The sequence below is a fragment of the Trematomus bernacchii genome, unplaced genomic scaffold, assembly GCF_902827165.1.
Source record: "Trematomus bernacchii unplaced genomic scaffold, fTreBer1.1, whole genome shotgun sequence".
NCBI classification, from domain to species: domain Eukaryota; kingdom Metazoa; phylum Chordata; class Actinopteri; order Perciformes; family Nototheniidae; genus Trematomus; species Trematomus bernacchii.
Genome location: NW_022987564.1, coordinates 15,346,465 through 15,363,763, shown reverse-complemented (window position 1 = coordinate 15,363,763; position 17,299 = coordinate 15,346,465). Strand labels below are relative to the sequence as shown.

At 41.9% G+C, this 17,299-nt stretch overlaps 1 protein-coding gene across 5 annotated transcripts in view; it reads right to left on the bottom strand.

Moving 5' to 3' along the window:
• hivep1 (HIVEP zinc finger 1) overlaps nucleotides 1-17,299 on the bottom strand; it is a 60,072-nt gene that overhangs the window by 4,908 nt on the left and 37,865 nt on the right. For all 5 annotated transcript variants that reach the window (XM_034124503.1, XM_034124508.1, XM_034124505.1 and 2 more), the window contains 2 exons: nucleotides 8,605-8,658; nucleotides 74-5,877 (listed from right to left, as the gene is read on the bottom strand). In XM_034124503.1, the coding sequence (XP_033980394.1) occupies nucleotides 74-5,877; nucleotides 8,605-8,658 (5,858 nt within the window). The remainder of the gene's footprint in view (nucleotides 1-73; nucleotides 5,878-8,604; nucleotides 8,659-17,299) is intronic.

Here is a 17,299-nt window from a genome sequence, read left to right as displayed (position 1 = left end):
GATTTCTTTTATTTAAGAAACAAGGTAGCAAAATAAGAGAATCTAAAAAAATCAAACTTGGATTAGTTCTTACCCTGGGCATGACATCCTTCAGCTTGGTTGAGTAAGACAAGATGTCAGATTTCCCGCTAGTTTTTATGGCCGAGGTGTAGTGTATTTTCTTGGATGTCTGCTTGGAGTCAAACAGAGACATGAGCACCTTGGTGGGCAACCCAAGCGGGTTATGGTTGTTGGGGCTGACAGTCCAGACAGCATATGCTGAAGTCTTCAGGTCAGTCTGTGGAACATGAAGAGGTTTCCTCTTCATCAAGAAACACCATGTGAAAGTGGTAGCAGTTTTCAGGCTGGGAAAAGACAGGCGATGACTGTCTTTTGTGTTAACCACAGACACAGATGTGGTCAGTTTCACCTGACCACCGTGGAAGCTGGAGGGCCTTATCAGGCATTTAGCAGGAGTCCATCTTTGTTCCTCAGCTTTCTCTTGAGGCTTCAGAGTGATATTAGCTGGGATGGAGGTTCCCTGGCCACCAGTCGTAGTATTCAGGGCAGGACCAGCCTCCTCATGAATAACAGTGGTTGTGTCTTTATTCAGTCCAACACTGTCAGGTGACATAGGCTTAACATCATCAGTGGCCTGTGAGTCTTTCTCCCCATTTGTTTTGTCCTGCAGCAGAGGTGGGGCCTCCGTTTCAATGGGACTGTCCACCGGTTCAGTTGTGCAAACCTGCCTAACAAGTGTTAGCTTCCGCTGCCGGGTAACCTCTGACATCTTGGAATTAAGATAATTGACTGACCTTCCATCGGTTAGGCAGGCCACACCATGCTCATCCTTAGCCCGCTTTTGGTGCTTTTCCATGTAGATGTCCAAGCTATTGGCCGGTGACAGCATTCGTTTACTGGAGGCAGTGGGTTCCTGCTGCGGGCATAGAGTCACTGATGCCAGTTTCTGTGTGCAATGTAAGGACCCAAGAGAAGGTGCTCGTTCTCCAGCATTTTTATGTGTGCTAACTATTTGAGTTTTCGAGGCATCCTTCTTTGCAGTTGTTACAGCATGAGTATCACTCTCTACACTGTGAGTGGATGAGAGGCAACTCTTATTGGACAAAGAGGGCGGATGATGAATCTGCTCATGAGTTATAAGGATCTGTGGCAATGGTATAGCACCAGCATGGGTCTGATCAAATGTGGCCCTGTGCTGTTCAACTGACAAAACAACAGTCTGTGTCTTAATCTCAGAGGCTTGTTGCGTGGGTTGACCAATGTATACATTTTGGAGGACATCTGTAGACTTTGTAATGCTCATAATTGGATTGGCAATGGGTATGGTTAAAAGTGGCAAGGCTGTCTGAGTTCCCTGTGTGCTGGAGAATGGAAATGTTTGGCTTGCTCTCAGAGAGGGACACTGCAATTGGTATTTGGGCACAAAACTTTTATTTTCTTCAGAGTCGGCTGGTTTGTTTGGGATATTTTCCCGACAGACTAAGATCTGGCTCAACGGCTGTTGTAATTTATGGCATATTTGAACCCTTGATGTTTGGTGCCAAGGGTGTGGAAGGCCGTGGACTTGAGGCTGCTGAGTTGGGCTACCCAAATGAATACTTTGCATCAATTGCTCATTATTTTGCAAAGGTGCTTCTCCAGGATGCAAGACAAAAGGCTGAGCCGTGATGCGCCTATTGGCAATGTGAATCTGCTGGGGTCGATTCTGAGTTAAAGAGCTAACATTTGTAATGGGAGGTTTATCTAGAGGTAAAACAGCCTTTCGAACAGGTTGCTGACTCTCGGGGCTAATCTTTAAAGACATTTGGCGAACTAATGGCCCCCGTCTTCTTTCAATAAGTGGCACCTGGGTAACTTGGGGGATTTGTCCAATTTTATGCTGGCCAGCAGGTGAAAGAGATCTCCTAGGAGATACATTGCCACAGTCAAAGGACTTGCTACGGTATTCACAGGAAATCTCCACAGAGGGTTGAGTGTAAGTAATTTGTTCAGATACGGCACGCCTCATCATTCCAGGCACACCAAGGGTGTTGAAGGCTGTTGGCAAACCTTGAGAAGGCTCTGCAATTTTGCTGACAGACTCCCCTCTAGATGGGCTCTCTGACCTAGATGGCTCATCTCTTTCAAAAGAGGCAGATATGCTGGAACAACGAGAAAGACTACTGTCCCTGCTGAGGCTTCGCGAGAGGCTGGACTCAAAACTGGATTCACCTGAGGAGTGTTCCATTTGAGCGAGACGAATCCTTTTCTTTTTTGGCGGGAGTTTCTCTGCTGGTACTTTAGACAAGCTCTCACTTCTCTGAGGCCAATTGAACTGATCGTGAGGCTTTTCTGCTGGCTCAGTAGTCTGCGTGTCATGATCTCTGTCGGGTTCCTCTGTGACCAGAATCTCAGGAACTTGAATGTTATTTTGCCGAACCAGACGAGACTGATGGACAGGAGTAGAGTTTTCAACAACTGCTACTACTGCACCAACAGTGCATTGTTCCTTCATTTGTTTTCCATAGTCAACACTCTTGGAATTAGACATTTGGTCATGGTAGCCATCGGATGAAACATTTGTTATTGGATCTGTTTTGTGCTTGTTGAGGGGATCCTTCTCAATATCAACAGGAGAGGCCCTGTCAATAGATTCAGTCTCAAATGAATTTGGTCGGCTTAGAGAGTTTGTGTGTCTAATGACAGAAGTACCACTGCCCTGCCTTTGCAACTCTCCTTTAGTAGAAGTGATGATTTGGGTTTCTCGAATTGGTGACAGTCTGGAATCTAAAGTGTTAATACCTCTTGCTATGAGCTGAATCTGAGGTAGCTTGGACTGGTTATTTTTGGGCTGTATGTCTACTATTACAGCATGCTGAGCAAAAGTCTGACTTGCCAGAGCTGTTGGTAGCTCAAAACTAACTGAACAAGGTGGATTGGTGTCAGTAGGAGACTGATCATCCTCATCTCCAACACTTTTCATTTTCCTTCTCTTCCTAATAGATGTCTGTTGATCAAGTATCCCTGAGCCGCTAGTTGATCTGGGGACTATAGGCTGCATTATGTTACCATGGAAAACATCTTGATCAGCTTCTTTAACTGGGATTGGCTTGTTTTTTGGACCATGAAGCTCAGAGCAGTAGAATTTCTTGTGAGTTTCAAAATTCTCTAACTTTCTGTACCGATTACGACATGTTTCACATTCATACATTGTGCCTTTATTTTGTTGAGGCTTTCTGTTTCTGTCTTGACTGTGCTCGAAAGATCTGCTTCTTTGTATCAGCTCTATGGAACTGCTTTGACCATGATAGCCCTCATCCATGGAGCGAACAGTAGGGAGGCCATGCCCCTCACTTGTGGAAAAGTCCTCAACTGCTACTTGTCTGACTAAGGTACGAGAATGTATTGCTTGGTTTGGGGTTGATGGGGCTGATGAAAATACATCATCACTATACAAACTAATTTTGTCGTCAAATGACTGACAAATTCGCAGAGGGTGGGGGAGGGGGGCAACGTTAAGGGGAAGAGCTGAGTGCCCTGGTGTAGTAGGCATTGAGTTACTTCTTGTTATTGGCAAACAATCCATTGGCGGGTATTGGGAAGGTACAGAGAGGAGAAATACTGGCTTTGATTTATCTGTGGGAGTGAAGGGAGACTTGGGAATATCTGAGCTGGAACTTGACCTTCTTCCCATTGGTTTGAGATCAAACTGAAAAGAGTCTTTAAATATGTAAGATTTAGGAGAGTCTATGCTACCTCTCCTTGACAGAGATGTCCTCCTTGGCTTTACACTGTCCAGTTGCTTGTTGTCAACTACTGCCTCATTATCAGATATTAACTTTGAAATGCGTTCTTCAAGAGAGAGTGCCCTGACTTCTAATGGTGGACGCATCTGTCCTTCCGTTGCACGTGGCTTTTGCTCATTTGCTACATGCATTACTGTTGCAACCACAGGAGGGACATTAGGAAGAGTATTCTTCCCAATGTCGATGTCCACCGGTGGAGTAATCTTAACAAATGGGCTGGGTGGACTCATTGCCTGGTCAGCACTTTCAGAACGTGAGAAGTAGCCAGAATCGGTACTTCCCAAACTGCGAGGGCTTAGTAGACATTTGATCTGCTGCTGTTGGGAAAAGTCTGTTGCTTGTTGCCTCTGAAGCTGAGCGTGTCCACCTAACAGGGGAGACTTGCACTGGTGGTCTTCATCTTCACTCACAGTATCCAGTGAAAGATTTGTACCGTCCACCTCTTTGAGAGATGACAGGACTGTGATGCTTGATCTCATGTTGGCTATCTGGAACTCTCGTTGCCGTTGTGAGGCTGCTTGCTCAGGTGCTGCACATGTGACTCTCGGGCTATCTGCCCTCAGAGGGGAGACATTAACTGGGTATACAACAACTTTTGGAAGTGAAGCTGTTACTTTGGGCTCATGTGCCCTCTCACTGGAAGTTTGTTTAAATGACTCAAACAAAGCCGAGTCGTCTTCCCCGTGGCTTGCTTGGGTTGTACCTGCACTCTGTAAACTATTTTCGGACAAAGCTGCCACACTGCTCTGTGACGAGTCAGGGTCCAAGTCTGCAGTGCTGCCATCCTCATCACTGTCCCCGCTGTCTTCCGCCTCCGAATGTGTCCCTAGGGCTTTGTCCGATTCTTGAGAGAGCGAGCCACCTCCAGATTCAGAGCGTGCAATGAGACCCAGTTTTATAGCATGAGCGTGTGATTTCTTGTGCTTGTACAGGTTGCTCTTAGTTTTGAAAGAAAAGCCACAAGTAACACAGGGGTATGGCCTTTCTCCTGTGTGAGACCTGATGTGTTTGAGCAGCACGCTGGGTTTGGCACATGCCCGACTACAGTATTCACACACATACTTTCCGGGCTTCTTAAGCTTCTGGTCCTTGGAAACCTGGTCAGCACCAAAGTTCATCACAGTGGTCATCTGGACTTGGTTGCTGCCAGGTGTGACTGGGACCTGAATGGTGCTGGGAACTGTTGCTGAAAGGGACTGGCATGTGTGAACAACTGGTGGTTGGCTTTGTGGCAACGCATTAGAGCCTGAGGGAACAGGTGCATGGGGAATAGTGGATGGTCCAGTATTAAAGCTCATGTGCAAGCTGGGCTTTTCTGGATTTGAAGCAACAGGCATAAAATGCGGTGTAGCAAGTGGAGAGGACTGCATTGGAGTACCCTGTGTAGATGTCTGCACATTTCCCTGTATTGGTGCTGCAATGCCAATAAAGTTCCCTTGCTTATCAATATAATAAGTCTGCATATGGGAAGGTTGGCTCTGGACAGCAATATTAACAGCTGGCATTGTTGTTAAATCACCACTATATTGGGCATTAAGGATGGAAGCTGGTTTTTCAATGGCTGTGACTTGCAATGAGCTTTTCCTCTCCGCCAGTGTACTAAAGTCAGGCTCCATGGCCTGAAGTAGAACATCAAGCGAAGCACTGCTGTGGTAAGGATCTCCTTCAAAGCTGGGGTCTCTGCTGGTGCTGTCTTTGGATTGAGACACTTTAATCAACGAGCTCCCTTCACCATCAACAGGCTCAAGTGATGAAGGCCTAGATGATGTTTCTTCCTGCTTTAGCTTTTCAGTGTCGGTTGAAGATGACCCCTTGTGAAGGGATGCTGCAACAGGTTGGGCATATTGTGGTTCTTTGTTCCCACCTGGCGATGCTGAAGGATTGTGGGAAGGACTGTTAGAGGAAGAGCAACAAGAAGAAGGTGTAGTTTCCTTGGACGATGTTCCGTGAAGCGCAGCTTCAGGTGTTTCCAACTGCAGTGGCTTCTTCACGGGAGATTTGGGAATTTTCTCTAGCCGATTTTCTGCAACAACCTTTTTCCTCTTCAGGCCTTTTATATTATCTGCATTTCTCCGACTGCTTTCAGATATCCCTATGGAAGAAAAAGACAAAAAAATCATCTTTCTACAAACTTTTCCCAACAAATACGATATAGGCAGACTAAGCTCAAAACTCCCAAAGAGATAATGAATAATAATTCCTGTGCTGAGTTGTTGAAATGTCCTTATTATCTTCTGAAACTAATAACATTTAATAAAAAACTAGAGAGTGAATATAAATCTAACATAATGTTTTTTATATGGGGATCAACATTTTTTTTAATTGAATTTAAAAATAGTGCCTTTTTCCAACAGACCGCCCAGCACTTACCAAAGGTATGGCATACATTTTTCATCTCTCATCTAAAATCACTCATATTGAATTATATCTTTATAATACTTTTTTTAAACATTATTTTTTACTATGTAAAGACAAACTTGAAGATAAAAAGCATACCTTCTCATTGAATTTCTGAAAAATGTTCTGTAAAGTTGAACACCTTTAATCCTTATTTTTATCGTTATACTTAACTTCTATTGTTAAAATTGGATCAAAATGTATTTTATAATTAAGACACATCATCCTTACTTTTTATTTATTTGCCGTTTGACTAACAGCACAGAGGCCCACGCTTCATTACATGACATTGTTGACGTACGGAGGCTCCTCTGATCAGAAAATGCAAGTGCTTTCAAAACTCCATTCCAATTATAAAGTAGTATGTTTTTTTAAAAGGGCGCACCCATACCATGCTGTCCCATTCGTCGGGTTGGCCCGGCATAATGATTCAGGCATGTGTTTTTAAGGACATGTTGCATAAGGTTTTAACAGTGCCCTGTCACAGTTTCCTGGCTTGTGTAGGTATTTCCCAAGATGAGGTCAGGGTTCTTCCAAGGTCTCTAGTATAATTAGATTGAGGAACGCCTCGTCTTTACATAAATTAATCAAACAACCGATGTAATACGCATTTAAAGCAAACCCTGTGATCTTTGATAACTCGTTTTAAAAAGAAAAACATTTGTATTAATTAATTCTGAAAAACATGGGAGAAGGATTTATTTTCCTATCAGAACTAAGCAAGTCTGAAAAAAAAGATGCCAGGAATTCCCCATAAATCTTCAATCATAAAAAGTACTTCAGTGTTTCCCATACATCGATTCATTTGTGGCGGGCCACCACAATTAAATATCGTCCGCCACAAATAGATCTCATATAAAAAAATAAAAAAATAAAATGTTTTTTTTTTTAAACATTTCTTTTTTTTTGGTGATCTAATGGATAGTGAGGTGGGCTGATGATCGGAAGGTTGCGAGTTCAAATCCCGCCTGGAACACCACCACTAGTGTGCCCTTGAGTAAGGCACTTAGCCCTCAGTTACTCCAGGGAGAATGTCCCTGTAATTGTTCATTGTAAGTCGCTTTGGAATAAGGCGTCTGCTAAATGCCTAAATTGTAAATTGTAAATTATTATTATTATTATAATATTATTATTATTATTTTTGAGAGAATAAACCCCACAGATCCTCAACTCCGGTGTGTCTCACTCATTAACAACGCAACACAGAGCAACAAGAACGTTGTCTGCTACAGTAGCCATGAACTCGCATTTATTTTGTTATTTGACGGGGGGGGGTTGATGCGTGGGCCACCCGAATAGGTTAAGGGGCCTTTGGCTTTTCTGACGGGGTGCGGTGCCCCCACAAATAGAATCAAATTCTGTTGGAAACACTGTACTTCATAAACAAACTACATGTGTCGCTTTAACTTCTATCGTTAGATAAACAAAAAAAACATAAAATCAACAAATTCCCTCTGCTCTGATATAAGTGTAACTCCGTTCTCTAATTAGTGAATAACAGTAAGAAGTTCGGGATATTTAATGTAAAATCAAAACCGTGCCTGAAAGATTAAGCGAGAAAGGGCTACTGAAAGAATTAACCTCTTTTTTTAAAGCGGTTTTCAAAGGGATTAACCTTTTACCTCTTACCTTGAGAGAGGATTGAGATATTCTTATTTGTGCTACTTTCTATTTGGAGTCTCCACCCAATCTCAATTACAGTGGGTGATATAATCAAAGCTTGCACGTCCTTCGTATAGCCTGTTTTTTTTTTCTTTGAGTAAGATGTTGCAGTGATAAGTTTCACTAAGCTTGTACAGACATCATGAAGCTGCTTGGGTTTGAAAAAACTGGCTGTTAATTTAGTTACATAAAGCAATACAATATCTTATGAATTACAATCTGTGAAACAAATATTATCTGCAGTGTTATCATTTAACTTTCTGCAGAATGTGTATGGTCACTGCCAAACAAATAAACACAAATATATTTTAAAAAGTGTGCCACAACAAGTCTAAAAATGTTGCTACTGTTAAATATTAGTGAAATTCAACTTTGATCTTGCACATAGTTTTTCTGAAGCAGAACAAAATCAAGGGAGATGATCCAGATGCTACACTGCAACTAACTGTTATTATTAACTTTACTAATGTGTCAGTTTAGCATTCTTTAAAAAAAACAATATAGAGTCCAGGACATTTTTGATTAACCAATACTACAATACAATACTTGTGTCTTGCACAACTAACAAAAAAACCTATTGGCTAGGGAATTACATTTATTTATTATGTGCTTTTACTGAAAAGCCAATTTGTATTCCTTTTAAACAACCAGGTGATGAAAAACAAAACAAAAACATCCTTTGTATGAAAAAACAACTTGATTTTTGAAAAAAAACACATTTACTTTAAATTGTTTAGTCATGAAATAGAGCATATCTTACCTTTCTGTGAGCCTTTGGGGTCTTTAAGTTCTTTCTGTGCCTCTTCAATTTTATCTGTAAGACAAGAAGAGAAACCATTTTCAGCACAGATGCACACAGACTCTTGCTGAACAGCGAAGGCAGCGCAGAATGTAACCAATGATACTGGGGATGCTTTCCACACGGCTATAGCAGGGTGAAGGTCTCTCAAATGAAAAACAGATATTCTTCCATAGCTGAGAGAGAGATTCCATTATGGAAAGTTCTGTAATTATGAGGGGGGGGGGGGCAAGCCCTGTGTGCACAGTCACACACAATAACACAAGCATGCAAGCACACCCACGTACAGAAGTAACAGCGTGAGTAAGTATGAAATGCAGGTTAAAGTTTGAAAACTAGTCATTATGGAGGGTTCATTCGAGCGCTAACCCACAGATTAATTTGCATATTTAAATGCCATTTACTTCCCTTGGGGGAAATTCTTCCATACTTCACAATCATCACCCACAATCCAGCAGGTGAAGAACTTGTTTCTGTACAAACCATACGGACATGTGGGAGGTGACGCAGTATTCAGTGTGTGTTACTGCAATCAATATTTTTATTCAGTTCAATGTTCACATTTATTTCTTTTTTTAAACTTGAAAATAATACTAAAACTTTTTTTTTTTTTTTTCATTTAAATAATGAAACATGCCATTTGTTGTGTTTTAGTAGTACAACTATACCAGGTGCAAACTGTTATTAGTTTGTTGTTACAATAAAGAAAAACTGGTGCATCTTGACAATTCTTTTTTCCTCACAATTACTTATTCATCGTCTAGTATGTGAAACATATTCAGCTCACCACAAGTTTTGTTTCCTGTTAACCGCATTAAATATTCAATGTCGTACCAAAAAACAAACAGGTCGATGTGCAAAGAAATCCACAAAAACAATGTGCTCAAGCCAATCTTTTTGTGTGAATCCGTAAAAACAAACACACTGCACGCGATACAGTACGTCTTCATCACACTCAGAGGAAAAAGGGCCCTAAAGAAGCCCCCCATGTCTCTGCCTCCCCCAACCATGGAAACTCAAAGGAAAAATAAACCCTCTGTGGCTTCTCTGCCCTGCACATGACATTACAGTGCATGACGAGTCCTCGAGGACCAAGATTGCACAAACGTTAATGGAGGGTGAAAGAGGATGTTCTTCTGTGGTTCCCAAAAATCACAGAGCGATGCCGGGAATACTCGGAGGAGGGGGTGGACCCGAGCGGGCCAAGGAAGAGGTCAGTAGATTATGTCATCATATGTGTGTGTGTGTGTGTGTGTGTGTGTGTGTGTGTTACTATAGTCACACCCTTCCCCATCTCTCTCTGTATCCCAGGCACACGCCACAGATTACATAATGCGTCCCCACCCCTCCCTGTGCTGCCGTGGAGCAAAACAAAGGCACCCTGCCAGCAGAAACACAGCAACCGAGGCTCGTGAGGAGAGGGCAGAGTGTTTGTTTATGTTTTTGACGGAGAAGGTTTGTTTGTCGGGCTCTATTTACATACAGTATACATGTTCATGTGAAAGCTCTTCAACAAAAGGAATCAGGTAGGTTGTGTTGTCCTGGCAGCGAAACACAGAGGATCCCGAAGCTTCCCTCGTAGTTTCCACGGCTCAACCTCACAGCTTCCTCAAGAAAATATCCGTTATTGCAAAACCAATTTGAGATAATAAATGGTTATTTTAGTGGTCACAAGATTTGGAGGTGGATTTTCTACGAGCAAATGCTACATTAGTTGCACAGATTGACACATATGGCTTGTATTAGACCCACAGCCGCGGTTGATTACTGACAAACAAAATTCCTATTAGCGGTTGTGTGCGGTAGGAGACCCGAGTGTAAGCTATCATAGATCGGATTGCTTTTCTTACGTAACAAGCCACAAAGAAGACCCCTCATGCTGAATGACATGTCGTGGAAAAGAACAAGAAATACCTAAATCAGTGGAAAGGGACAAGGCCAGCTCAGAAAAGGAAAAAAATATATATTCCATGCACAGTGCCGCAGTTATTAAGACAGCAGGGAATGATTATAGGGTCGGTCATATTCCCTCATTATAGCTGTCGGGGTTTCTCATGGTGATATTACACTACATATTTTACTATGGAGGCTGTTAGACTCTCATGAAATCTGTGTAATTGTAGTGTAAGCACAGGAAAACAAAAAGAGGGATGTGGATGAATAACATGAGCATGACATTTGAGGGAAAACACAGTAGAGGGATACTAAACACAAGAAAGATCAGAGCTTAATGCTAAACTGTTTACAAGTGTGGTCTTAAACAAAAGAGGAGAACTTAATTGTGTACCGCAGACAAATTCCAATGCAGATGACACAAAAATAAAAACATGAACATTGCCAGAGGGGTTTGAGAAAGCTGTAAGCAAAACGCAAAGGAAGCATCTCACTGTCGTTCATAATTCAGTAGAAAAAGAGTCACTAGTGTTACTGAAACATGTGCGTCTTACTTTATTCAGAAAAGAGATTCTGACCCTCCTTCTTACGTCCTTTATCTACCTGGAGATCCCAATAACTCTCATAATGCGTCGCTGCTTGTCCTACAAATGTGAGAGCAGAACAAAAATCTAAATTGCAGATTGAGGTTCATCTCAAGGTGGCCGACTCGTGATCTTTTCATATGTGCAACGTGACATCCTGGGATAAGAGAGGATGAAGCTGGGAGGGGCCGGAGTGGGTTGGTACACGTCAATTAAGGCAGAGTTTGTGGGCAAGGGAGTCAGTCTCCTCGCTGGTCGCTGTCATGACAACCGCAAATCTTTAATGCAACCTCCCCCTCCACCTCCCTCCCTGCATCTCCCAGCCCACTCCTCTCTGCACTGCCGAGGATGGAATGTGATTATTTGCGCCCTGAGGGCCAAAGTGACGTCACGGCACAGGAAAACGTGCACGCTTTTAAATGCTGACGCTCGGGGTCGCTCAGTGGGAGGGAATCCCATCTCAACTCCCTTAAGGTTTCTGACAGACAATTATCAGTGAAGACGTAGCAGTAGGTTCAAACACATGCTAATGAGCTGGAGCGCCAACTTGCCTCTAAAATGGAGCTATTAAACCAAACTACTTCTAACAACATTACAGAGGTGGCAACTTTACGTACAGAAACAGCACAACTGCATCTCCCTGGCATTCCCCCCCGAGCCCCCTTCTGCCTGTTGGCCGACAACCACCAGGCTCCACACACTCTCCTCCCCTCGCTGCCAGCCTTTAACACATTCATATTTTTCCTCGACAGCCTGCCCTGCTGGGCCTCAACATGCCAAATGGTGGCAATCAACAGCAGCTTTCCGTCCATATGCACGGTGTTCACGTGTTTCAGATGGCCCCCCCCCGTCGGCAGGGCTCCAGCTTTGCCTGCTAGAAGCGAAGATGTATGTTTGAGGAGGGGGGAAGGACAAGTTGTTTTGCAAAAACAGCATCTGTGAGGGTTGAGGTGTCATCAGTATGCGCAACACTACGCCAGTTTACCAGCAACAAGCCTGAACAATGCTGGTGGACCACAGCGCGGGCAGACGGCCTCCACCAGGGATCGTGATGCAAATCATTTTTAGACGAAAATATTTACCGTCTAAGGAAAGTGCTAAGTGGAAACACAAAAGGTGAATGGGTTGAAAATGTAATTAATATCAACATGGCATCCCCAAGTTCCAAGTGTTTTTAATTATACGTTTAAATATGAAAAATAGTCCCCTTCTCAAAAAAGAAGTGCTAATTTGCAAACGTCTTCAGAACATACATCTAAACATTGGATGAAGGCTTTTAGATAAAGAGTTTTGTATACCTCTTTGTATCACTCCATAAAAAAATACTATCAAAAGCCATAACAAATCTAATCAATGTTCCCATATTTTGAGGGAAAATATGTAATATAAATCAGGCTATTAATAATAAATGAACAAAGGCCTATGTGAAGACAATCAGAAGATATTGAAGGTAACGGGCACGGTTCCCATAACCTTCAATATCTTCTGAAGATCATATGGTAGCGGCCATGTGCTAGTTAGCGCAGCGGGCCGGGTTTGAATCAGACCCCCTGTCCTTTACTGCTCGTCATTTCCTCTCTCCCTATTTCCTATCCATCTATCTCTAGGCAAAATAAGCCAAAAAAAGAATCTTAAAAAAAAGGAAAAGAGAAAGGTATGAAACTGGAAAGTTTGGTGCTACTAAAGATGAGATTTCAGGCTCAGAGCATAAGAAAGAGACTCCTTTGAGACAACAGACTGTTAGATATGTATTGTCAAACTCCATACATTTTGCAGGACATAGAAAGGGGGGAAATCTTTTCTAAAGATATCAGTTGTAAATTCTCCCCTGATGACTTGTATTAATGAGGCATATTCTAAAGCTGACCAGTGCATTTAGGAAGAATCACAAATAGACAAAGTAAGTCAAATAAACAACTAACTGCGTATTTTCTATACTTTCCACTATAGTCTGAAAGAAAACTGTGACATGTTTGAATACTTTAATGTTCAAAAATCTCTTTATCTTTCTCGTACTGCCTGTGCTGCAGCACCTCTTTTCACCCTCTGTCTGAAACCAGAGCCCATTCTGCTCTGATTGGTTAGCTGACCTGCTCAGTTGTGATTAAAAGATGTCCCGCCCCTTAGCCTATCACTTACGATTCGTTGGAGCGCTAGCCAATAGAAGTGTGAGTGTTATATAGTGATGCCACTATGTAACGGAAGTAAATAAAGGACTACAATGGAAGCGTTTCAGGCATGGGGGGAGCGTGTGGGAGAGAAACTCCTTCAGGAAGGAATTCTGGGATTTTAGCCTTTGCAGACCATTTACATGCACACACACCTACAGTATAACACACTACAGGAAAGGGACACCACTAAAAGTCCTTTTAAGGAAGCAAAATAGCACAACACAAGTCAGTCGATTAAAATATTTAATCGCATGATGTCCATAGTTAATCGCGATTAATCGCAAATGAATCGCACATTTGTTATCTGTTCTAAATGTACCTTAGAGGAATATTTTTCAAGTTTTTAATACTCTTATCAACATATGAGTGGACAAATATGCTTTATGCAAATGTTTGTTTATTATCATTGGAACAATGACAAATATTCTCCTGAATATTTTCAACACAACAACCTGGAACCTCTCTCTCTCTTACACTCTCTCCCAACCCTGTCTACTTCTTTGCACTGAGCCAGTTGCTCAAACAGACAAGCCTGTTTACAGTTGTTGGCGAAATGCCGCTCCTCTGTCTTCATAACAGTCAAAGCATGAGACTGAAGTTCCCACTGTGGGTCAAAATAATGCGCTGTGATGTGCAGTCGACACGTTGGATGCGATCCGAATTATCTCACACAGTCCCTCGTCCTCCACAATGTTAAGCTGTAGCCACCCATTTAGCTATCGCTGTTGTTGTCCAGGCGTCTCCCCGGCAAACTTTCAAGCGTGGTCTGCCGCAAGCGAGCGGCAGGAGCGGGTCTGTCAGCATCAGCTGTGTGCTTGGCTTGCTGTTTAAAACACCTTTTTTTGTATCCATATCTCTCGCTAGAATCTCCCACCATCCAACTAACAACAACAACGTCAAGCCTTTGGGCTCTGAAACTACGGGGCGGGCCGAGGACAAATACTCATGCGTTAATCGCACGTTAAAATAATTAGTGGGCCTGGCGTTGAAAAAATGTTGCGTTAACGCATTATTAACGCGTTAACTTGACAGCCCTAAGCATAACATATAAAATTGACCAGTGGATGAAAACACATTTTGTGAGTCTCTTTGCGTGGAGCCAGTAGTGGATATAACAAATCAACGTACAGTGGTTGATGTCTGGACTGCACAGTGTAGCAAACTAAACAAAGGCAGTGTTTGGAGAGGGAGAGGAGGAGGAGATGCCTCAGCAGGCTGAACATGACGAGATGGGAGCTGGCAGCTGCCCCCTTCTTCCCCGTCACTGTGTGGGGGGGAGATGGAGATTATGTAACTCAAGCACCTCCACCAGCCTGCTGCACACGCACCGACATCAAACACACCCTCGCAGTGGCTGATGCATTCTTAGAACGATCACTAACAAGGACTTTTTCCAGTTAACAAAAACAGATGGAAACCTAAGTCTACAGACGACATGATAAGTTACATCTCCAATCAATTTTGCTAATTGTTTATAAGTCATTCTTTGGGAAAAATGTGCAGACATTGCCTGGTTCCATATTCCAGATTTTGGAGGATTGACCACTTTTCGCCCTAAGCGACAGTCAACGGATATGTTTTAGGGTTTGGTGGATAAAAATGACCTTGAGGGTATTTTCAACTTGTACATTACATTACATTTGACTTGTTAGACGCTTTTATCCAAAGCGACTTACATACTCAATGCTGTGGACAATCCCCCAGTAGAGCCCGGCAGATTACTCAATATTAAAATAAAAGCTACTTGTACTGTTCATCAGAGCTGAAGCAACTAGTTGGATAAATAGTTAGTTATTTGACATTTTAATCATCTGCAAAAATAATTTAGGTCTTTTTCAATCAAAAGTGTAAGGCTTTGTAAGGTTTTGCATATGATGTTTCTCAGATAAAACAGGACATTTAAAGCCATATCAAGTTCTGGGAGCTTATTCTTCAGCCAATTATCAATAAAGAAATGTGAGGCAGATTAAAAGATAATAAAAAAAACAAGAACAGTTTTCCACGTCAAGACGTTTAAATGTGTTTGCTACTGTATAACTGAACACATAGACGGAGTTTAAACAATAAATCACAAGAAGTAACGGTAATTAATCTGCAACTGTTTTGATGTTGATTATTTGTTTAATTATTTACTCTTTTTTGACAGTAAATGTAATCTTTATTGGCTTGAAATGAAGAACAAGCAATCTATTATGCTGAGCTTGGAACTTTTGAATACGCCAAAAATCTATGATAATAGGTAGTATCCAGATTAATCCAGAGCCGTTTTAACTTCTTTGTTCCTTCATATAATTACAGTTTTATATAACATATGTAAAAGCAACAAGCTTTCCTTTCTTCGTGAGTGATTCAGTATCACTCACCGAAAAAATGCAATCAGTCTTGTATGACGATTACTATTATTAAAGGAAGACGTCTCCTCCTTTAATAGTCACAATAACAGCTGGGAGGTGTGTGAACTTTGCATAATACCCTGTCACCTTTGAGAGGAAAGTGTGTTTATCTTATTTGAGCTTTTTCTTCCTGCGGCCTGCGGAGGAGACGCAGCATTTCTGCAGCCCTCAGCAACCCATGCAATAATTGGCCCCAAGGGTGACCGTCAGCATCTGACACATTCTTCATCCTCACGGACACGCCCGTACAGAGAGACGGCCTTCAGGGAGAAGAACCGGTCTGAGAGCAGATACCCACAAGTGCTACAGGAAATCCCGCGGACAGACGATGATGCAGAGCAGAGCAGAGGAATCCCCCCCCCCCCCGCCATACCGTGAGAGTGTCCCATTACCCTGCAGTCTATCATCATCAGCTGGCTGAGAGGGGAGAGCAAAGTGACTTCCTTCCCTCTCCTTCCTCACATTAGCCGGACTGAGTGAATCGCTCTATCAAATGTAATCGACAGGACGGAGGAGGAGAGGATGAAGGATAAAGAGGGTATAGAGGTGAAGAAATGGGCTGAGAGCGAACAAGAGCATTTCGGTAATAGACTTTGTGTCAAGGTTACATAACATTCCGATCGTATTCATGCATCACAACAGCCTAGTTTGAACTCTAAAGTGTGTTTGTAGCTTAAAAAAAAAAGGTCCCAGAGACATTACCCAACAAACGTAGCTAATGTAGGGTGTTTAAATGGTGTGACTTCAAGACAAACAATCTGAGTAACCTATTAATAATGTATTTTATCTGGAAAAAAACGTCATACGCTAGTTAAAGCTTCTTAAATGTGAACGTTTTGGGCTTTTCTATGTTACATGTTGCTGTACGTTTAATATCTTTAAAGTTTTTGGTCAAATAAAACCCTGTCAAAATTGAGACAGCATTTTCCAAACAATGAAGTATGTCTCCAATGTTCTTCAGGGCAGGTAATGTGCGTGTTTGTCCAACCAACAGTCCAAAACCAACTAGATATTCCACTTTAGAAACTTTAGGCATGTTTGGCATATTGATAAATAACTTAAACAATTTAATTTCCAACTTAGTTAAGAATTTAAATGTAGGTAAGGCTTTATATTCTTCCTTTTTTGTGATTTCAATAAAACTTAATTTGTTTTATTTTTTTTTATTTACCGTTTTGTTGCATTTTTTTATTTATCTAATTGAAACACAAAATGACAAGAAGCTAGCATTGAACGTCTCCTAATTTCATGATTTTTTTTTTGTTTCTCATTAATAGTGTTGCTAATTTGAAAAAAAGTATTTTTATTTATATAAAAAAAAACGTATGTAGTAACATGAATATATCAAACTAAGGTAGTGGCATTTCTTCATACTGTATGTATATTGATGAGGCAACCATTACTAAAAATGATGCCGCATCTCTGTAGCATTTAAAAATAAAGCCTTTGAATTGAATGGAGGAAGAGGAAGAGGAAGAGGAGGGGTACCTTAGGACTTAAACAAAGCGTTCACAGAAATCTTGCTCTCTCTCTCTCCAGCCTGCAGATCAGCTGCTGACTGCTGAGCATGAAGGCGGAGGGAGGCTGCAGCAGAGCTTGTTTACGTGCAGCATGA